The sequence below is a fragment of the Syngnathoides biaculeatus genome, chromosome 22, assembly GCF_019802595.1.
Source record: "Syngnathoides biaculeatus isolate LvHL_M chromosome 22, ASM1980259v1, whole genome shotgun sequence".
Classification (NCBI taxonomy): domain Eukaryota; kingdom Metazoa; phylum Chordata; class Actinopteri; order Syngnathiformes; family Syngnathidae; genus Syngnathoides; species Syngnathoides biaculeatus.
Window position 1 is genome coordinate 12013255 of NC_084661.1, and position 22056 is coordinate 12035310.

The 22056-nt window shown below is 45.2% G+C and overlaps 2 protein-coding genes across 10 annotated transcripts in view; both read right to left on the reverse strand.

Annotated features, from left to right (window-relative positions):
* Positions 1–35: 35 nt before the first annotated feature.
* Positions 36–10066, reverse strand: mki67 (marker of proliferation Ki-67). Its single transcript, XM_061810698.1, has 15 exons — positions 9751–10066; positions 9366–9468; positions 8537–8618; positions 8295–8410; positions 7480–8111; positions 7197–7417; positions 6194–7118; positions 5641–5771; positions 5379–5556; positions 5163–5303; positions 4149–5065; positions 3642–3684; positions 3464–3529; positions 2005–3306; positions 36–1899 (listed from the first exon to the last, which is right to left on the reverse strand). Exons 2-15 carry the CDS (start codon positions 9452–9454, stop codon positions 209–211), a joined length of 6534 nt encoding a protein of 2177 aa, XP_061666682.1. The 5' UTR covers positions 9455–9468; positions 9751–10066; the 3' UTR covers positions 36–208.
* Positions 10067–10888: 822 nt separating this feature from the next.
* The window catches only part of LOC133495178 (retinoic acid receptor alpha), a 236277-nt gene continuing 225109 nt past the window's right edge, over positions 10889–22056 (reverse strand). For 8 of the 9 annotated variants that reach the window (XM_061809505.1, XM_061809510.1, XM_061809506.1 and 5 more), the window contains 5 exons: positions 17427–17587; positions 17166–17342; positions 15823–16027; positions 15539–15697; positions 13953–14755 (listed from right to left, as the gene is read on the reverse strand). In XM_061809505.1, coding sequence (XP_061665489.1) covers positions 14559–14755; positions 15539–15697; positions 15823–16027; positions 17166–17342; positions 17427–17587 — 899 coding nt within the window. In that variant the 3' untranslated portion in view covers positions 13953–14558. Of the gene's footprint in view, positions 14756–15538; positions 15698–15822; positions 16028–17165; positions 17343–17426; positions 17588–22056 lie in introns of all 9 variants that reach the window. The other variant, XM_061809504.1, reaches the window with a different exon arrangement.

Genomic DNA, 22056 nt, shown 5'->3' on the forward strand with positions numbered 1-22056 from the left:
AAAATAAGACAGCTGCAATGCAGATGAGGAATGAAATAGAAGTAAAAAATAAAGTTCCCTGCTGTTAAAAAAAAAAAAAAAAAATAGTGCTGACTTTCCAATCCAAAACATGAACCCAAAAGACTTTTTATTACATAAAACAGCCAATTTAAAAAGTCTTATGGCAACAACAACAAAAGCGTTCCAATTAGCTTTTATACAGAGGTGCTCATTTCTTAGCTGATCTTCCTTTTCGTGTTTTGGGCTGAGCCTGAGTATCCTGAGCTTCCTTGGTGGCAACCTTGCTAGTGGACTCCGCTTCATTTGCAACCTTCGCCCCTCGCCTGGCTCTCTTGGCAGGCTGGGATTCCACCGCTTTTTCTGAGAGGTCCTCTTCAGTTTTATCAGCATTCTCTGACTCACTCTGGCTTCGAGTCTCAGCGTCATCGCTGGGGCTCGACCTCTTGCCTCGCACCACTCTCGTGGATCTTTTTGGAACCTCGTGGACTTCGACCTCCGGGTTCCAGTTCACTGATCTTAAGAGTTTTTGTAGTCTTCCCCTTTTGACCGGTTCGACTGAAGCTGGCTCTGGAACTTCTTTAGGCTCCTCACTGGCCGGGGCTGGCCCTCGCCGTGCTCTCTTGGCCGGTACCACTTGTGGGGTCTCATTTTCCAAATTGGCTTTCAAACCTCTTCCCCTTTGCCGTTTCTGCTCAGGTTCAGGTTTTTCCTTGACTTCAGAGGTGGTAACAACTTGTTTCGCTCTACTGCCTCGTTTGGGTTTTTCTGTTGGAGTCTCAACAGGACCATCGTTGTTCTCTGCAGATTCAACAGCGACTTCTTGCGTTGCTTTCCCTGCCCCTCGTCTTGTTCCAATATTAGTTTCCTCTGGTTTTTCTGGGGCGGTACGATCTTCCACTTGTTTTGTTCGCCTTCCTCGTTTGGGTTTTTCTGTTGGAGTCTCAATCGGACCATCTGGGCTCTCTGGTAATCCAGGAGCAACTGCTTCTTGCTTCAGTTTTTCTACCACTCCTCGCCTTGTTTTTGTACTGCTGGAAGTGTTTTCGCTCATGTGCTCTGGTTCGGACAGCTGTGGTGCATCAACTTGCACTTGGACAGGATTTTCCACATCAACAGTTTGATCACTTGATGTTTTTATCTCCTGGAGTAAAGAGTGCGCTAGCGTGGAGGTGCTGTCACTATTATCTAGCTCTTTTTTGTGCTTTGCGTTTCTTCCCCTGGTTCTGGCGAGAGGCTTGGACTGAAGCTTGGTTTCCTCAGAGATGACTTCATCTTCTACAAGTTCCTCTAGCTCGACTGTCTCAGAGATCACGTTTTTCCCTCTTCCCGTTTTATCAGTTGGTGCTGGTAGCAGCGGTTGTTCAGAAACAAAAAGCTGTTCACTCTCTGGTGTTTTTTCGAGTTTTGGCTGAAGGGGTTCAATAGGTGTTTGTTTAGCTCTTCTGCCCCGACCAGGCTTCTTGACTAAGTCCTCATCAGATTTTTTGACATCATCTTGCCTAGTGTAAGTTTCTGAAGTTTCGGTCACCAAATTTAACTCTGAATCTTTCTCTGGCACCGTTGCAGACTGAGCATCAGAAGCACCTTCCTTTGTCTTTGCGTTTCTATTTCTGGTACTTTGTCTAATTGCGGGTGGTGCGGTTGCTTCGGTTCTCTTCCCTCTTCTGGCCCTGACTGGAGCTGAGACGTGAGGTTCTTCAAAAGCTGCGTCCTGCTTCTCTTCCTCAACTGTATCTTCTACAAGTTTGCCACGTCTGCCTCGAACAGGCTTCTGAACGACAACGAGGTCTTTCTCTGTTGCAGTCTTGACTTCTAGCAAACCCTTAGCAGGATCTGAGGATTTATTTTCCTGGTCTTCACTTGGCATCAGCTCCTCGTGGTCACCACCGCTCTCTAAAACTGGAGAAGGCAAATGAGCGATATCATTCTGCGTCAATGTACACTCCACACCAAACAATGAAAAATTAATCACATCAACAATTAATGGAGGACAATGTCCACTACCTTGTGCAGTGTTATCTTGGGAAACATCACTGCAGGAGGAAATCTGAGCTTCTTTCGACTGAGAAAAGTGTTTGGGTTTTCTTCCTCGTTTGGGTTTCACAGCCTCTTCCAAAGGTGCCATATTTTCATTCACTGGAGGCTCAATATCAGGCTCCGGCAAAATTTCAGTGGGAGCCACAGGGATTGTTTCAGTTTGTTCCAAGACCTTTTTGGGATATCTTCCTCTTTTTGGCTTAACAGACTCGCTTTCCAAAGGTGCAACACTTTGATCTATTACAGGTTCACTATCAACTGCGAGAGTCTGCTCACTCTTCGGTTCTGGCAAAGTTTCAGTCGCAGCTAAAGCCGTTGTTTCTATTGGTTCTGAGGCATTTTTGGCACATCTTTTGGGCCTCGCGGCCACTTTCTCCAAAGGTGTGCTACTGTCACTCATTAGATGTTCAATATTCTCAGAGGGACTTGGCTCACTGTCAGGCTCCGACAAAGCTTCAGCAGCAGCTTCAGGGACCTTTTCAATTTGTTCCGAGGCCTTTTTGGCAGATCGTCCTCTTCTAGGTTTCACAGCCTCTTTTCCCAGAGGTTTGACACTGTTGTTCATTGCAGGTTCAATATCAACTGGGAGACTGTGCTCAATCTCAGGCTCTGGGAACGTTGCAGGGGCAACCTGTTGGACTGTCTCAACCTTTTTGGCGTATCTTCCTCTTCTCGGTTTCACAGCCTCTTTTTCCAAAGGTCCAACACTGTTGTTCGTTGCGGGTTCAATATCAACTGGGAGACTGTGCTCAATCTCAGGCTCTGGGAACGTTGCAGGGGCAACCTGTTGGACTGTCTCAACCTTTTTGGCGTATCTTCCTCTTCTCGGTTTCACAGCCTCTTTTTCCAAAGATCCAACACTGTTGTTCATTGCAGGTTCATTATCCACTGGGAGACTCTGTTCAATCTCAGGCTCTGGCAAAGTCTGTTGGACTGTCTCAACCTTCCTGGCATATTTTCCTCTTTTCGTTTTAGGGGCAGCCACGGCTTCTTCTGCAGGTGGCTCAGTGCGTTCTACATTCTTCCCCCTTCTTCCTCTGACAGGAGCTGAGACAACAGGATCTGAAGAAGATTTTGTTCCCATCGGTTCATCCTCTACTTTAGTCCTTTCACCTTGGACTGATTTCATTGTATTGGCTGATTCAAGAGAAGCCATGTCCATTTCTGTCACTCTTGGTGCATCCTCAATTACAGTCTGTGAAACTGCTTCCTCCGTGTCTGATGACTCAGAAGCAACATTGGGAACTTCTGCCAAAACCTCAGTTATCTCTATAAAACAAGATGTGGATGGAGAATATTTACATTAGTATCACTTTCATCTGAGCCAGTCATTTTTTGGGGGGCTTTCAGCTGTAGAACGACACATACTTCAGATATATAAATTGCCGTATTTTGCAAACTATTAACAAGTACAGTAAAACCATACCTTTTGTGATGTCAACTTGTGGCATGTCACGGGTTACACCGGATGACACAATCTCTTCTGGTTGTCCTTGAGTAAAATGTAAAACTAGTGAACATCCAGGGGTGTAACGCAGTTTGCATGGTAATACAGCCCAATTATTGTAATGCATTATTTATGAATAAAACCACAAAAAACATACCTTTTGTTTCATCCAAGTAACAACTTGCAGGCTGATCTTTAAACTGGAAGAGATAAATAGAATTTAGAGATTAGCATGCAGCTCCAAATTAGTTTCTGGCACAGACTGACATGGGAAACTCAGTCCGCTAAAATCCACCGAAATTAACATCACAAGCGCAAAGGTCACGTGACCAAACCCCCAAATGAGCCTAGCGGGATCAGTGTCTCCTGGGGAAAAACTAACAGAACCACACGTTGATTTCCTCTCAGTTCAAACCCAAACTTGCAAAAATATTGTTCGCAATGCAAGTGCAAATATTTAATCGGATTAATTTTTTTTTCCATGAATAAATAATATCAGTATACTATGCTTAAACAAATGGGGTACATACAAAATATTCTTGTCTTTTTTGGGGGGTGAGATTCCAAAAATACAATAAATCTTTGGTGGCCAAAGCCTTAAGTACCACATGCATAAAATGTCCAGTAATATTTAAAAATTTAGTACTAGTATCGAGATCGTTACCTCGACGGGTTCCTCCATGAGCTCTTGAAGTCCCTCAAAATCTTCTAAGGGAGCTCGGCCCCTAAGCCTGGGTGACTTCATGAGCTGTTTGATCCCGAAGTTCTCCTCCACTGGCTCACTCCGCACTTTGGGAGTCTTCATAAGCCTCTCAATTCCAAAAATATCTTCAACAGGTGCGCTTTTCTGCTTAGGCGTTTTCATTACTCGCTTGGTACCCGCAAGGTTCGCTATCGGGGAGTTGCTCACTCCAGGAGTTGCTGACTTGGTCTGTTCTGGTAGGTCTTGCGATTCCGTAGCTGGTGTTGGTAAGTTATGCGAATCTTTTGCTGCGGTGTCCAGAAGGTCTGGAATACCACTCAGAGAAACATCAGCAACTTCTCCTTCCTTCCAATTCTGACCTACAATGGAAACTCCTCTAATGCATTCACTCTGTTTCAGAGTGTTAAAAATTCTTTTAACTCCAGTTAGACATTCCTTTTGCTCAGACTGCTGCTTTGGAGTTTTCAGAAGTTTTCCTCTCAGATCCTCAACAGGCTCAGTCTTCTGTCTGGGGGTCCTCATCATCCTCTTTACGCCGGTGAGGCATTCCTGTTGCTCAATTTTTTGTTTTGGTGTTTTCAAGAGTTTTCCTCCCAGATCCTCAGCAGGTTCAGCCTTCTGTCTTGGGGTCTTCATGAGTCTCCTCACACCGGTGAGACACTCTGGTGGTTGCGGCTTCTGCTTCGGAGTTGCTACGTCGCTCGCCTTCACTCCTGTGCACTGCTCTTCAACAGAATCATTCCTGGTCTGCATACCAGAGAGGTCGCTGTTGAAACTGAATTCTTGACTGCAGTTCAGAAGGCGCTTCACTGCCTCTTTATTGTATCGGCCTGCTTTTCTGGTCGACGCAAGAGTGAGTGGGGATACGACCATTTCACCTGAAAATGAGCAAGTTTGTTATTTTTTCGCTGGTTTAAATACCCCATTGCAATTTGCCCTCCCCAAGATTACGAATTCAGTCAAAGCAGACTTTACCCGGCTCCTCGGGAGTGTTCAGCACAGAAGGCTCGAGCACAGACGGTTCATTAACTAGCAATGGTCCCTTTGTGGTGCTCTTGTTGGCTTCCGATCTCCTCTCTGCTTCTTTGACAGGCGTTTTAAACATTTCAGTGATTCCTTAAAACGACATAAAATTACAGTACATGCGACGACAATTTCAGAAGTTCTACGACGGCACATGAATGTAATTACCAGATAAATCCTCGTCCATTTTCATGTTTTCCTTTGAGATGAGTGTGTTGCAGGTGACTTTTGGTGCAGCACCGGTTGGGGGCGTAACTTTCTGCTTGAAAGCTCGTCCGATAACGATCGTAACAGGTGACTCTGCATGTCCGGTGCTCGCGTGGGCCAGCTGCTTTCTTCGAGGGGTCTAACAGATTGAGAACATAATCAGGACACGTCACTGCGAGAAACCAAACCGCCAGGTTTAACTGTGCCTTGAATGTCGATTTACCTGTGGTCTGGACACCATCTTCTTCACAACCCTCGTAGTTGCTAAATTACTTTTTACGATCTTTTTGGCTGGGAAAGGCGGTTGGACTTTAACCTGCCCGAATTTGACGGTGTCCGCCCAAGAAGTTATTGCTGAAACGAGGAAAATGAGCTAATCAAGTCAAATGAAAGGAGTTTAAATTCGACAGAAGAAAAAAAAAAGGTTAATTAAGCAGTGCACTGCATGAGTGTTTGCTCTAATCTACTACTATGACAGCAAATGGAAAGATGCCACCCAAAATGATTTAAAGGCATCATGTAATGGAGAGTGTGGTAAGGAAGTGAAGAAACGGGTCCAGAGGCGAGACGAAGACCAAAGAAAAGGATGATGGATGTGGTGAAGGGGGGACATGAAGACTGTGGGTGTTAGTGGGGAAGATGCACGAGATAGGCTTAGATGGAAAAAGATGACATGCTGTGGCAACCCCTAATCGGGACAAGCCGAAAGGAAAAGAAGGAGAAGAAGATGCTAAATGATCAATGTATTTACTGCCCACTGGTCGGTGAAAAGATACCTTTCATAGATGCCCGTGAAATGCCACTTCTTCTGATCATGACTCTAATAGCACTCTTTGCCAAAGAAGTCTTGCGTGCAGAACTCTTCATGCTTTTCCTTCTCAGAGGGATTTTGGGTGTCACCGTGGCTGACTGCGCTGGATCCACGGTGGCAACTTCGGCCATCGGTGAAGGAGTTTCGATGCGAGAGATGGAAAAGCGTCCTTGTGCGGACGAAACGTTCATTTGGGAGCCGAGGGGCGTTGTCACTGGTGTTTTGTTGCCCATTCCCTGAGTGCTCGGCCTGGGGGATGCCCTCTTTGTGCTGGTCGGTGTTTCCTTGCAAGATGGGCCAACAGTCAAAGGAGTTTCTAATTTCTTGCTGGAGGAAGATCGTCTCCTCGGTGTGCTGAGTTTTGACGTTGCTTCAGACGAAGCCGGGTAGGAAGATCTCCATTTTGGTGATTTTTCAACTAACAATGAAGCTTCAACAGACTGTGTGTTGAGTTTTGGAGTAAGAGACAACAACTTTGGTGAGACTGGTGTAGATTTAGGAGATTTAGTCGAAGGCGTCTTCGATGTCTTTTCTGAAAATGTTGGGGAAGATCTCGATTTGGGAGTTTTATCCCCCAACATTGTCACAATGGCAGACAGCATATTGGGTTTTAGTGACTTTATAGCAGGAGATGCCCGCTGGGAGGAGGTTGGTGTAGATTTGGCTGACTTGGGCAACGGTGTCCATGGTAATGTCATTTCCGAAGAGCATCTTGACGCGGACGGTGTGCTGGGACTTGGCGACTTCGCCGGTGTAGATTTTGGAGACTTATGAGGAGGTGTCCTGGATTTTGGACTCTTCTTTCCTGGAGATGGGGAGCTTCCTTTAGTAGATTTCTTCTGAGAAACCTTTGGAGATCCAGAGCTCTTTTTTGTTGGACTTTCAGCCACCTACATAAAACAAATTCGGTTGTCAAAATAGCACATTTGCATCTTAAAAACTAAAGGCTGGACCAACTCTAGTCTTACATTTAGCAGGCCAATGATTGATGCTCGTCTCAGCAGTGATTGTTTAGGTCTACTGAGGCAGAGGCTCCTTCGTGGATTCTCGCCTTTGCGTAGGGGAGAGTCAGGGGGCATTTTTTTGTCAAACAGCTCAGGAACCAGGTAACCTCCAAAAGAAACCCGTTTCTTCTTCGTCTGTGATGCCGGCGAGTCAAGTTCTTCACTTTTGCGTTTTTTAGGAACCCCTTCAGTGATAAACAAAAAGACATTAACTTCAGTTCGGAAGAAAACAATTTTGAATATTTACCTTTCCCAATGACTCCCGGCGACTTTGTATTTTGCGGACTGGACATGACTTTGTCATGTTGCTTGGGCGGTGTGGCCTCCTTGCTCCTGCGTCTCATCGGCGACTTGGGTGTCGGAGTACAAACGCGCTCAGCAACATCGCTGACATTCAACGTCTGAGGAGTAACACGCTGCCGTGTCTGTGGAGAGCTCGCTTCAGGTTTGATATTTGCTGCATTTTTAGCAGGAGTCTTCACATCAGAAGTCCGACGCTTCAGGTCGGATGTCGGGATAGCGTTACTTGTGTTTTCACTCTCTGCTTCAGCACGAGAGACTGTGGCCTCTGCCACTTTTGGTGTGCCTTTAGTGGAAACATTACTTTTCCTCAATGGAGTCTGGATTCTGACACCAGCAGATTTGTAAGGGGTCGTCTTAACACCTAGAGATTCTCTGATCATTTGATAGAGCTCGTTAAAAGGAGACACTGTCTTGCTTTGCTGCGTGTCAGCGTCCTCCGTGGGGTCTTCCCCCTTGGTTTGCTCCAGTGATCGCTGGATGTTGTGGTTAGTTCCATCTTTAAGATGATGGTCTGGGGTTGTACCTTTGCATCCTTTGATAGATTTCTTCGGCGTGGGTGCCGGCGGATACTCAAACCTGAAATTAATAGAATGCATTAATGCATTTTCAATTTAGACTGTGCTTTTGTCAAAACTGTCTTCCATAGAACCCCATGTGACGAAAAACAGATTTATCAGGGGTTCACAATACATGATACAAACAGTTAACGGTAGGAGGGTATACTTAAAAGTACCTATTCCACAACTTTGCACAACACACCTGAAAGAACGATCAACAATGGTTATGACATCGCCATTCTTCAAACGCTCAGGCTGTTGCAGCACCTCTCCGTTGACACAGGTCGGATTTACTGAGCTCAAATTTGTTAGTATAACCTACGAGAAACCATACAAACAAATGAAAAGGGTTTGAAGGAGCCTTATAACATACATCAGGCCTCCCAATGAGGAAGCAAATTAGTAGCCTTGAAAATGGGAACGTATCTTCAGTGTCTTTATTACCTCTTTATTTTCATTCAAGTCAATTCTGCAGTGCTCCTTTGAAACTTGGGGAAGCTGAATACGAATGTCACAGTCAGGCTTCCTGTTGAAGAAAAATATATTAAAAAACACGACTTGGCCGTTCATTTTCTTCACCCATTTCATGCACAGGTTTGAGTGTTACTGTTAAAGAAAAAAACAAAAAAAAAACAACAAAAAAAAAAAAAAAACACCAAAATAAAGGTCGAGGTTCCGACCCTTTAATAAAGAGGAGAAACAATACAATTCAACAAAAAAAAAAAACTTAGGTAAAAGTACAAAAATGGCAGTTTACCCTTCCAAACAACAACATTTCATCCTTCCTGTCTTTCATACAGCATCAGGAGTCCAGTATTTTTTTTTAATTTCACAGTGCCCTCTGTTCACTTTTATAATTAAATTCTATTAAATGTATTTCGTAATATTTTGGGGTGTCTGGAACATATGCTGGGGTTGCAAAAATGCTTCAGTGTTATTTTTTTGGGGGGTGGGGGGTTAAGCCTGTTTTGGACGGATGAATCGAGACAAAAAAAAACAGAGCACTGCTCCTTGAGTAAATAATTATACCTTAAATATAATCCATAAATAAAAATAATTTATTGCCAACGCGACATCAGTCTAATGTCCCACCCCTTGGCAAATGGCTTATATTGGGCATTAACCCGAGACTCCAACGTGACTTTAAAAGTTTGCAAAAAAGATTTAAAGTACAATAGACGAGTTTTAAGTACAAGTTTGGCAATTTCACCAGCTGCAAACGAGACTCGACAAAACGTAGCGAATGATCCGCGAATCGTGCATTCGAGCTCACCTTCCAAACAAGCACGAGGCAGTGAGAGGAAATTCGGTTCCGTCTCCTCCGCTCCGCTTAACCACAACTATTTTTCCATGTAGTGGCATTCTGGCAACGTTACCTTTGATGGAGAGAAACATAGCAACTACTAGAAAGCAACAAATGACGAATTAGCATTGATCGACACATTAAAATTTAGACAGCAGATTTGGACCTTACCTACAGATTTAATATTTATTAGGATTTAACTAAAGTCGCAGTAGTAGTTCGAATAATGTAATAGCTCCCATATTCTATCAATGTGGAATGTTGGTAACATTACTAAATACGAATAAATAAATATCACGATAAGAGAAATGCGTCAATTTTATGAGCAAAGTTGCAGCTATAGTTGTACCCTTACCTGGATTCTTTCAACGACACGTCGACCTCAAGAAATCCATACACGCGGCCTACGGCTTTGGTAAATGTTCACTAAAAATGTTTATATAATTTAAAACGCAAACTAAACCCGAGTGACTTCGGCTACGCCTAGCTAACCTAAAGCGGCCGGTGTTCCTCTTCAAACGCACGGATGGTGTATCCTTCCGCCCGACCGTACAAAACAACCATTCCCACCAATACGGCACGTTAAAGTAAATTTCACGGTGATTTTAAAAACTATTGCATTTAACTACTGATTTAAAACACTTTTAGGTAGTCCAAGTAAAATTCTCTCCAGCTTCTATGAAAGGGACTATTTTGTTTACGATTTTGGCGGAACGATAGCACTTCAGTGAGAAGATAGTGCTTTTGAAAAAATTTGAAAATCCGCGCGAGAGATTTTGATTGGTCAAAACGTTTGACCAACAGCCAGGAGGCGGGGTCAAGCAAATGACGACAGGCATTTGCGACGCTGCTCACGTGTTCTTTCTTTTTGGGGGGGGCGGGGAAATAAATGTTTGACAGGAATTACGCGCACAACATTATACATTAGAATAACTTTTAATTAAAATTTAACCCCTAAAAATATACTGAAGTGATCTTTTCTTAAAAAATAACGACTCAATGTAAAATATAGTCGGAACACAAAGCTATGGATAGGTTTCTAATGACGTCACTAATTTTGAGACCAATCGGATTAATGAACGATAGAAAAAAACTTCACACTTCACCAATCACCTGTGTTCTCTGACCTCTCTGACACACAAGATGGCGTAATTGGAAACCTGTTAATTCCTTTACATGAACGGCAACAAGCGAATAATAGGTTATGTAGTTGAGTGTCTAGTGCCATCTAGTGGATATACATTTAATTACGCGTCCCTGGCATCGATGCTCTTGTAAAATAAATAAAATAAAATAAAAACAACATAGAAATTGATCAACTGCGCCGTAGTAGTTAAAAATCACTGCAATAAAAGACAATTATACAAAAAAATAATTGCATGCACAAACCACACAAACATTTCATTATTAAATGGTTTTATTTTTATTTATTTTTTGATATTTTTATTTTCTTTCTCCCCCCCCCCAAAGTCGCTTGATAATCTTGACCCCCCCCCAAAAAAAAAATCAATACAATCCATATTTCTCAAATGTGTGTAATCCAGATGAGCCGTGGAGAGAGAGAGAGAGAGAGAGAGAGAGAGAGAGTCAAATTGTGCGCTCTTTCGGACGAGGGAAGCAGCTTGGACCATGACGGATGTCGCTGGGTCTCTTTCATTTTTTTTATTGTTTTTTTTTTTTGTGCGCGGGGCATGTGACTGAAGGAAAATATCGGGGCTCAGTAGCAGTATGTGTGTGTGAGAGAGAGAGAGAGAAAGAGAACAAGATGGCGGGGAGTGCAGTACAGAACAAATCCAAAGGACAGGCCAAGCATACAAAAATGATTCCTTCCTGAGACGTTGGCGTGCGTGAGTTTACAGTAATGGCGGCCTAATGACGACGGAAGTGAAGGCGTTTTGGTGTAAAGTGATCACAGGGTGCAGGGTTGTTCCACAAAAATAAAAACAAAAAAAAAAACTAAACTCTCGAGGGGGTATGAATGCAGGTCTTGCAGGGGTTGGGGGGTCCAAGGACCCACGGGCCCAAAAAAACAAAATAAAATAAAATAAATGACAGAAGAACTGTCATAAAAAGCCACCAAAACATTGATTTTTACCGTAAATTTAGTGCGGTCATCTATACGGTGGTGCCGTTTAACGCATTCCGTGACCCCGCTCGAAACACTGCACCCTCAAATAATCATTCTCCATTGAAATGAATGGGAAAGCCGTTATTCCGTTCGGACCTCCTCACAAACAACATTTTTGGGCGTGCATTTTTGAATCAGGAAAAAAAAAAGCATTCTATTATATTGTAATTTATTAAAACAGATGTCACGCTGTGCCGACCCCCCTAACGGGACAAGCCGAAAGAAACTTACTAGTTAAAGCATTTATACATGGTGATTTCACCAGTTCAGGGTGTAGCCCGCTCTTAACTAGCTGGGATAGGCTACAGCTTTCCCGCAACTCTTGTGAGGATAAGCGGCTTGGATAATGACATGACATGGTGATTTCGTGCTTCAATTCAGTCAGTCAAAGGAGCCACTCCTTGTGGTGTGTCTGACTTGGCCACTAGGGGACACTATGACAGTCATACCGACAAGTCACCAATACTTTGACTCGGTAAGCTGCAAAATTAGTCAATTTGTTTACATAATACATGCCTTTGAGTATGGTAGTATTGTCAATCTACATGGGTTGCATTACCATTTGTGTTCAAATACCTATTGCCTGAAGGTTTACTAACACCCTTGACACTATCCATCCATCCATTTTCTTTGCTGCTTATCCTCACAAGGGTCACAGGGAGTGCTGGAGCCGATCCCAGCTGTCAGCAGGCAGGAGCCGGGGGAGACCCTGAACTGGTTGCCAGCCAATCGGAGGGCACGTGGAGACAAACAGCCGCACTCACGATCACACCTAGGGGCAATTTAGAGTGTCCAATTCATGTTGCATGTTTTTGGGACGTGGGGGGGGGGGGGGAACCGGCGTGCCCGGAGGCAACCCATGCAGGTACAGGGAGAACATGCAAACTCCACACAGGCAGGGCCGGGATCAAACCCTGGACCTCAGAACTGTGAGGCCAACACTTTCCGGCTGAACTACCATGCCAATATTTGTCTTTTTTTTTTTTTTTTTTGCAGAATACATGCCTTTGAGTATGGTGGTATTGTCAATCTACATGGGTTGCATTACCGTTTGTGTTCAAATATCCATTGCTTGGAGGTTTTATAACACCATTGACACCAATTTTTACGAATTGTTTTCTATTATGTGGTCGCATTAAGCTTACAGGGGCACTTCAAAGGCAAAGTTGTTTACTTGTTTACTTGTAATTATTTTTGTTTAGTTTGCATGTAATCTTTGTGTGAAAAAATAGCATGAAACAGCTTGAAGCCTCTTCTTAAAATAATTTTTAACTCACTTTCCTGTCACCATACAGTGCTCGTATCTCAAGTTTAAAAAAAAAATGTCTGCCTGACGGTTTGTATCTTGAAAAACTCGTGAGGTCCGGTCACTCATATTCCAAAGCACCACCGCATAGACGTTTTTGACCCAATCGGCGTTGAATGAGACTCGTGTTTTTAATACAGTGTGTACAGTACACCCTTCTTCACATTTGCACACTCTGAAGCCGCAAAACCCGAGCCTGCCAAGCTGCAAGTGGCATCCATGTTGTCTCCCCCCCCTCCCCCCGAGAGCAAAATAAAACACCACATTTGTTTCTGCTACATGGACAAAAAAAAAAAATAATAATAATAATAATTGGAGAGCTACTGTTGTCATTAATGTTATGAACACACACACACACAGAGGGGTGTATTTATGAACATCAACCACATTGTGGACACCCAGTGCCGGGGGGGGGGGGGGGGGGGGGGTTTAAGGGTCTGTCCAGTAATTAGTCGGACACATAACATGAAAGAACATCCTTCAGTAAAGTGTGCTCAAAATGTATTTTTTTTTCTTGAATCACAAACCCAGGAACAAAACACATAAAAGGTATTCTTAAAAAAAAAAAAAAAAAAAAATCAGGTGAAGCCTAAAACTCTTCATAGTTTTTAAGAAATTAATACAGCTTATATACACAAACTCAAAAAAGGCTACTTAAAATACACCTTAATAATGAATCTTCATTAATTGGATTTCTTGAAAGGACCTGTGACCGTTATCATACAACAAAGTTCATACAATCATTTTTTTTTTCTTCCCCATATTCTCGGAGGCAATAAAATAAAAGAACCTGGAAGAGTAGAAATAGATGCATCATTTTTCATTGCAACTTATTTTTCTGTGCACGTTAGTGTGTTTGTGTGCGCGTGTGTGTGTAGTCGTCATCTGAGGACTGGAAGGAAATGGCATTCTCTTTTGCTTATTTTTTTGTTAATCAGAAAAATGTACACGTGTGATCAAACTCCCCCCCCTCCCCCCCTCACGATGGGCAAAACAACGAAGGAGTACAACAATCTGTAATCTCAGAAAACGCGTTCTCGTCGCAGCCTTCCATTCAATCGCAATAGTTCCTTAACTTTTTATATATATATATATATATATATATATATATATATTTATATATATATATATATCTTTGTGTACGAAATCTTGTTTTTGTTTTTTTTTCGTTGTTTTTTCGAAGCTGGGAAGAGAGAAAAGACCCGCAGTCTCTGAGGAGGAAGAGGAAGTGGAGGAGGAGGAGGGTTTTTCGACAAGTCCCGAGCTTGTAGTCTGCATAATCAACAGCAACGACGACGACAACAACCCCCCCCACAAAAAAAAAAGAAAATGAAAAAAAAAAAAAAGTGTCTTGTGTTTGTCAAAAATCCATCCAGAAGTTTTTGCCACTTCGCATTCCGGCCGTTTTCGCTTCCTTTACCGCGCGCCGCATTCACGTGACCTTTCCGACAGCTTTCTGGAGAACGGCGGAGGCGCGGCAGTGGAGTGAGGAGGAAGAGCAGGAGGAAGAGGAGGAGGAGGAGTCAGCAGTGTTTACGGTGAGGTCTCGGGAATCTCCCCCCCCCCACGCCCCCCACGTAAGGAAAAGCAGAACAGGAAGGAGGGCAGTCCCCGTCCGTCAGCAGTCAAGACCTCCTCCTTCGCTTCTCCTCTGATCGACTGGCGTGAGTGAAAAACGGGAAAAGGAAAAAAAAAATGGAAAAAGAAAAATACCCAAGGTTGGCCGTTACTACGGCGATTGCGTGGCCGGGCTGCTTTGGGCGGAGCTCGGGGACAAGCTGGGGCTGTAGCTGCCCGGCGGCGTGGCGCAGGGGCGGCCCCCCGAGGCGCCGCTTTCGAGGCCCTCGGAGTTCTCCAGCATCTCCTGGATGAGGGGGGGCATGGAGCCCGGGATCTCCATTTTCAGCGTGATGACGCGTTCCGCCCCTGTGTTGGAAACGCAAAAAAATACAAAATAAAAATAAACGGGGAGTGCAAAATATATGCCTTTGAGTATGGCGGCATTGTCAATCAACGTGGGACGCATTACCATTTGTGTTGAATTATCTTTTGCTTGAAGGTTTTAAAACACCATTGACACCATCCATCCATCCATTTTCTTTGCCACTCATCCTCACGAGGATCACGGGGAGTGCAAAATATATGCCTTTGAGTATGGTGGCATTGTCAATCAACATGGCTTGCATTACCATTTGTGTTCAAATATCTATTGCTTGATGGTTTTATAACACCATTGACACCATCCATCCATCCATTTTCTTTGCTGCTTATTAACTAATGAATTAATTTGAATCAATTTCTCAGTTTAGCGATACAATAGTGACCTAACATAATTAATTTATGGCAGCTATAGAAAAAAATCTGGAAAAATATGAAAATTATCCAGCTATATTTTTCTGTTACATAAATCAGGAAATTAATAAAAGGATAGACTATTTAGTGACCTTCACATTTGTTACAAAATAAATATAGCAATTAAAATACAAAATATATACATTAATTAATCTTGGCAACAAAAAATAAGAACCTATTTTTTTAAAAGCTACATGGAATGGAACACTAATTAATGTCAAGCTAATATTTATCCATTCATCGTCAAGTTAGCATAAATAAGCTAATAGTGCCTGTTTAAAAATCTCTTTCAAACGACTGAATCAGACTCAGATTCAGAATCAGTGACGTGACGTCTCCCCAGTTCGGGGTCCGTACCCTTAGCGCTGATGCTCCTCAAATCGGTGATCTTCATCAGCATCTTGGGGAACATGTGGGGTTTGTGGGGCCTCCTCTTCCTCACGTAGATCTTCAGTGCCTCCAGAAGCGGCTCCTGCAGGATGTCCACCTTCTCCGCTTGCTCCAGATCCTGACGATCTGCCGAGGCGGAAAAACACAGCAAAGTGGGTCGCATGTCGGTGTCCGCAAATGAGGGTGACACCGCTGTGGGAGAGTCGAATAAGTGCCCGATAATTTTATGTTGTTTTGTCAATGTTGCAAACCTCCACACAGCAGACAGATGGCGCTGAGCAGCCCTGTCTCCGCGTCGTCCATCTCCAGCGGGATCAGCTGGTTGGCGAAGGCGAAGACCAGGTCGGTGAGCGGCCCGAAGCCGGCGTTGTGCATCTGGGTCCGGTTTAGCGTGAGTCCGTCCGAGAATGTCATGGTGTCTTGCTCTGGGGTGTAGCGTGTACAGATCCGCAGTATCTGTGGACACGGGAGGGTGTGAGCGAAGGAAACAAAGGTGAAGAGAGCAGTGGTTCCCAAACTGGGGCTCGTGAAAACTAGGGGGGTCTGTCTGCGACCACAAAAAAAAAAATGTAAATATATCATCATTAATTGGCGGTAAGGTGGAGCAACTGGTAAGAGCATTGGCGTCACAGTTCTGAGGACAAGGGTTCAAATCTCGGCCCCGCCTCTGCGGAGTTTGCATCTTCTCCGGGAACTCCGGTTTCCTCCCACATCCCAAAAACATGCAACATTAACTGGACACTCTAAATTGCCCCTAGGTGTGTTTGTGAATGCGACTGGTTTGTTTGTTTCTATGTGCCCTGCGATTGGCTGGCAACCAGTTCAGGTTGTACCCCCCTCCCCCGCTCGATGACAGCTAGGATACGCTCCAACACACTCGCGACCCTCGTGAGGATAAGTGGCTTAGAAAATGGACGGATGGATGGACATATCTACATGTTCAGAGTGACACACCAATGAAACAAAAATTGTTCCTTCGGTTTAGGGCAATTAAGGGGGAGGTTGCCAGTTTTACTTTGTTTTTTTAAAAGTCTGTTCTCAGTCTTGTGTTGTTTTATAGTTTGAGGTTTCATAAAATATATATATTAAGTCACCCCAAAATCCTCATTTTCTCTGCTTTTTGATGAAACCAGCTCATGTTCACTTGCTGATTACTAAAGAATGAGAAAAGGTAGAAACAAACCTTTTCCTGGTAAAAGAATAAAGGTCAGTCTTTTGTTTTGGTTTTTTTTTTGGTAGGTTTAATGCTGACATTATCAGACCATAATGTTCTGCGGGTCTTGAAAGATCAGTCCAAATGCTCTAAAACGGCTGCTTTGAAAACTGCTCGCAGTGAATTAGCGTGAGGACTATGAGGAGCTCCTCGGAAAAATATCTCCTCAGTCGCCCTGGACCCAAAAAGTTTGAGACCCCCAGAGACGTTCTGATAAAAGTATGCAAGTCTATGTAAAAAAAAAAGATAACAGCGAGCTCCGAATGTGGTTCACATCTCTGCCTCAAAGTAGGACAGCCTGACTTTGTGGATCATGAATATTTCAAACGTGCGCTCGTCAGCCAGCTGCGGGCTTTCATGGCGCCGCTCTGTTGTTCTCACCAGGATGTCCAGACAGGCGGCTTTGAGCAAGGTGATCTGGTCGGCGATGGTGAGCGTCGTGAAGCCGGGGAGCTGCTTGGCGAATTCCACCGTTTTGATGATGCATTTGGTGGACAGCTCGCTGAACTTGTCCCAGAGGTCCACGTCCAAGGACACGCGTCGTTCCGAGCTGTTGTTCTGCCCGCACACGAGGACAATCGCGGTTTAATTACACGCTCGGGGTTGCGACTTTGCGCCGCCGCCGGCGTCAACGCGACTGACCGTAGTGTATTTGCCGAGCTGGCAGAGGGAGGGGAACGTTTCCTTGTGGGCCTTGCGGACTCTGTCAATCATTTGCTCGGTGTCGGGACTCAGCACGTAGCTCTCTGTGCACTCCTGCTTCTTTTCGTCCTTCTTCTTCTTGTTCCGGTCGTTTCTCACAGCTACAGAGAGTGAAAAAAAATAGTAGGTCAGACGGTAATTACATTTAATTGGCGTTACAATTATGAGGGGCTGTAACGGGTCACTGGAGCCAAAAGATTTCAGAACACCTGAATGAGAATATACAGTACCGTAATTCCTGGGCTACAGAGCGCACCTGGTAATAAACCTCGGTATATAGAAAGAGTTTGTACCGAGGCTTATAATCAGGTGCGCTAACGCTAGTGCCGCGCTAACGCTAGCGCCACATCAGCGCATAAATCGCAGGGTTGAAAGCGTGTGAAAAAAGTTGCGCCTGTAACGGGTCACTGGAGCCAAAAGATTTCAGAACACCTGAATGAGAATATAATACAGTACCGTAATTCCTGTCCTAACAGAGTGCACCTGGTCATAAACCTCGTACACAGAAAGAGTTTAACGCTCTTTCTGTGTACTGAGACTTATAACCAGGTGCGCTAATGCTAGCATTGGGCTAACCCTAACCCTAGCGCCGCATCAGCGCATAAATCGCAGGGTTGAAAGCGTGGGAAAAAAGTTGCGGCTTGTAGGCCCGAAATTACGGTATATCTATGATCCATATACTGAATGTATTATTTATATAGTGTGGCATTGTCGTGAACATAACAGAAAACAACACCAGCAGCAACCAGAGAGTGTCCTGATCTGACACTGGGTGATATTTATCAGAGGCGAAGCGATGATGAAGACAAGCAAACTCGCAATAATCCCAAAGAATCTCCCTCCGGGCAAACTGGCAGAATAAAATAAGCGCAGCCCAAATGACCAAAAAAAAAAAAAAAGAAGAAAAAAAAAACACGAGACAGGGCGTTTAGCATTGGAATCCCATTACATTACACCCCTCGATCCATTCCCCCCGCCCCGAAAGGAGGTGAGGTTTAGCGTGGGCGGTTTGGGGGAGACGGGGGCGCCGTTTGATAAATAGCGGAGAGGGAAGGCGCTATCCATAAGGCTGACAAATGACCACATCTTTCATTAAGGGGTGCTGGCTAATCTAATAACATAATATGACAAATATCCCGCCTCTAATGGTTTTCAAAGGGTGCGGTTGCGGAGGCGAGAGGCGCCCAAAGCCTTCCAGCACTCTCTCGGTGTTGAAGAACACACTCCCCCCCTTAATGTGGCATCAATGACAATAGAGATATATCCCCCCCCCCCCGACCCCCCACCCCCCTCAAAATACCCAGCATTCTTTGCACTTTATATCATCACCCTTTTCCGAGCTCATCTTTATCAACTTTGTCTCCTCTGCCCCAAGGAAACTACACTTCCCTCATCCGGTGACCTCAGATCCGATTTCCCGGTTTTAATCCTAACCTTGACCATTAAGGGCCAGAACATTCTGGCTGATGGGAGATCAGTGACGGAGACAGAAGGGTCTGGCCGGGGGCCACGGAGGGAAGCGCTCCGCTGCGCCGCGACCTATTCATCAGCTCGCCGACAGGTCTAACACCGCCCGGAGGAACACCAAGGCGGGAGTCGGTGAGAAGTCTGACTATGTGTTCAGCGTTGGGCTGTGCATTTAGTACCTAGGTTGTTGCTTAATACCCTCACAATCATCCATATATTATTTTTACAATCATCGTAATTTCTGGCCTGCTGACGGCCATGCAACCCTGAGATCGCCCGATCTCGTCAGATCTCGGAAGCTAAGCGGGTTTGGCCCTGGTTCTTGGATGGGAGACCTCCTGAGAATACCAGGTGCTTCTCTCCCTGGCGAAAATGGCGGGGGTGGGTGGGAGGGGGGTTGCGTCAGGAAGGGCGTCCGGCGTAAAACTGTGCCAAACAAATGTGCGTTCATCTGAGATGACACGCTGTGGTGACCCCTCACCGGACAAGTCGAAAGAAGAAGAAGAAGATCGTAATTTCCGGCCTATAAGCCGCAAATTTTTTCACACCCTTTTAATCCTGCGGTTTATGCGGTGATGCGGCTAATTTGTGCATTTTTTCTAACGGCCCCAAAGGGCGCACTCGAGCGGGAAATGTAAGCGTGAGACCGAATATATGTGCCGAGGAAGTGTCTTTTACCGGTCTGGCCCTGCGCTAGCATGTTACTCCCGTTTCTCAGTGATTTTTACCAGTATTTATTTTTTTTTAACCGGCCATGGCGCGAGCATTGACGTTAGCACATCGACCCTAGCGTTAGCATAAGCACCGCTATGCTAGCATTAGCATTAGCACACGCCACGGAACTAGCATGAAACCCTCTGTGTACCGTCTTTCTTTGTAAACATCTCGTGTTTCAATGTCGGTTCCAACGCGGGCACTTGCGGCTTTTACACGGCTGCGGCCTACGTATGTACCAAATGGTATTTCCTTTACCAATTTACTGGGTGAGGCTTATAACCAGGTGCGCTCTGTAGGCCGGGAATTACGGAAATCAGAATTTGAGTAATTGGTTTCTGATTCTGGCCCACGTGGCACCCAAGAAAATGAGAATTAGCACTGGTGCGGCGGGCCAGAATATGACACGGATTCTAATCGAAAAAGACACGAAGCAGTGTGCAAATGGAACGTGAAAAGTCTTCAAAGTTGCGCGGTAGAAAGTAGCTGATTCTAATCTTGCCTATGAACACCATCCCACCCGTTCTCCCGAGCCCAGCTGATGAGGACAGTTACATAAACGCGGAGTTTAGCGCTGACCATATTTGGGTCAAAGCCCATTTGCGGCATTGACTGCGTATCTGTGCCACAACACCCTCGATGTCCAATTAATTCCCAAATTAAAGCGGCGGGGGGTTGGGGGGCATCCCTTAGCGCGCACGGACATTACCCGCTCTGACAAATTGGCAGCGTGATCATAAGCCGCACAACACAATTTAATGAAGTCATTAAAGAACTATTAGGAATGAGCGGCGATCTGTCACGCTGAATTGCCACATGCAATAACTTGAGGAGGGGGGCGGAAATGGAAGAAATATGGCCTTTTGTTTCTTATTGTTTTTCCTCGGCGCGCAAGTAATATATCTCAGACAATGCTATTAGAGCAACTTTATGCATTATGAATTTTTTTGCGGCTTATGGTGTGGACAGAACGTGGTAGCACGCACACACACACACGCAGCCGTCATGCAGTCATTTGTTGTCGACGTGAATTCCTGCCAGAGCCTTCGGTTAATAGACAATTCCTGTTAGCGCCGCGTGGGTGTGTGCGTATACGTGTGACAGTGAGAGGTGGGGGGACGGGAATAATTCGAGTGAGGGAAAATTAAAGCACTGGCAGCTCGTCCATCACGCAGATTAAATCCAATAAAAAGATAAAAACGTCAATGTTCCTCTGCAGCGCGACGGCAGCGGTGGAACTTTCGCTTTCTCTTCAAACTCCCACTTTGACGCCCTCGCGAGGTTTCGATCACACTCGCCCGGCATCCATTTTTCTCTGCTGTTCTTCTCTTTGGTGCTGTTGCTGCAAAAACATTTCGTGAGGGATGAGGGAGGAGTGTTTTAACAACAAAACTCTAAAAAAAAAAAAAAAAAAAATCGAAAAGTAGAGCTCGGTTGCCATCTTGTGACATCTCAGCACCGAGGAACTATGCTGAAGTGAGTTGAAGTGTGTGGAGTTCCAACTATGAGGGGTTCTTTGGGGTAAAAAAAAATCCCGCCTGTAAGGGGTCACTGGAGCCAAAAGGTTTCAGAACACCTGAATGAGAAGATACAGTACCGTAATTCCCGGCCTTACAGAGCGGACCTGGTTAGTGCTAACGCCGCGCTAGCATTCAACTCTTTCTGTGTACCGAATCTTATAACCAAGTGCGCTAACGCTAGTGCCACGCTAACCGCATCACGACCCGCCTGTGTGGAGTTTGCATGTTCTGCCCGTGCCTGGGTGGGTTTTCTTCAGGCACTCCGGTTTCCTCCCACATCCCAAAAACACGGAACATTAATTGGACACTCTAAATTGCCCCTAGGTGTGATTGCGAGTGCGGCTGTTCGTCTCTTTGTGCCCTGCGATTGGCTGGCGACCAGTTCAGTGTGTCCCCCGCTTCCTGCCCATTGACAGCTGTGATCGGCTCCGGCGCTCTCGCGCCCCTCGTGAGGTTAAGTGGCAAAGAAAATGGATGGACGGGTTCATTGGAAAGCAGTAATTAGCCAATGTCCTCCTATTTAAATTTTTTTTTGCTATTAGTAAGCTCACTACAAGTTGCCTGCTGATGGAGAGACAAAGTAGGCCGAAGATCATTTCACATCAGCCCCCCCCCCCCCCCCCCCTTCAATCCCATCCCCGACGCCGTCCTCTTTGGCACGGCCACCTGGCCGTGGGCCTGGCGCTGTCGTCTGGAGCTGTCCGCCGGCGGACGCAAGGTCACCCAGACGTCCCCCTGGCTCGCACCGGAGGTCGACCTTCCGCGCGCGGGCGCCTCAGTCACCGAGCCCGTGGCGCTTCAAGCCGCCCGAAGCCATATCTTTATTCATAGGCGCCTTTTATGTTGCGTGCGTGCACGCGAAGCGAGTT

What these genes read in the sequence shown, in the direction of transcription:
- mki67 (XM_061810698.1), bottom strand. Translation starts at nt 9,454, where the DNA reads ATGCCACTACATGGAAAAATAGTTGTGGTTAAGCGGAGCGGAGGAGAC. An exon ending in TTCACGGGCATCTATGAAAG is followed by an intron (nt 5,772 to 6,193) that starts GTATCTTTTCAC and finishes TCCTCGTTTCAG; the next exon opens with CAATAACTTCTTGGGCGGAC. An exon ending in GAACACTCCCGAGGAGCCGG is followed by an intron (nt 5,066 to 5,162) that starts GTAAAGTCTGCT and finishes GCTCATTTTCAG; the next exon opens with GTGAAATGGTCGTATCCCCA.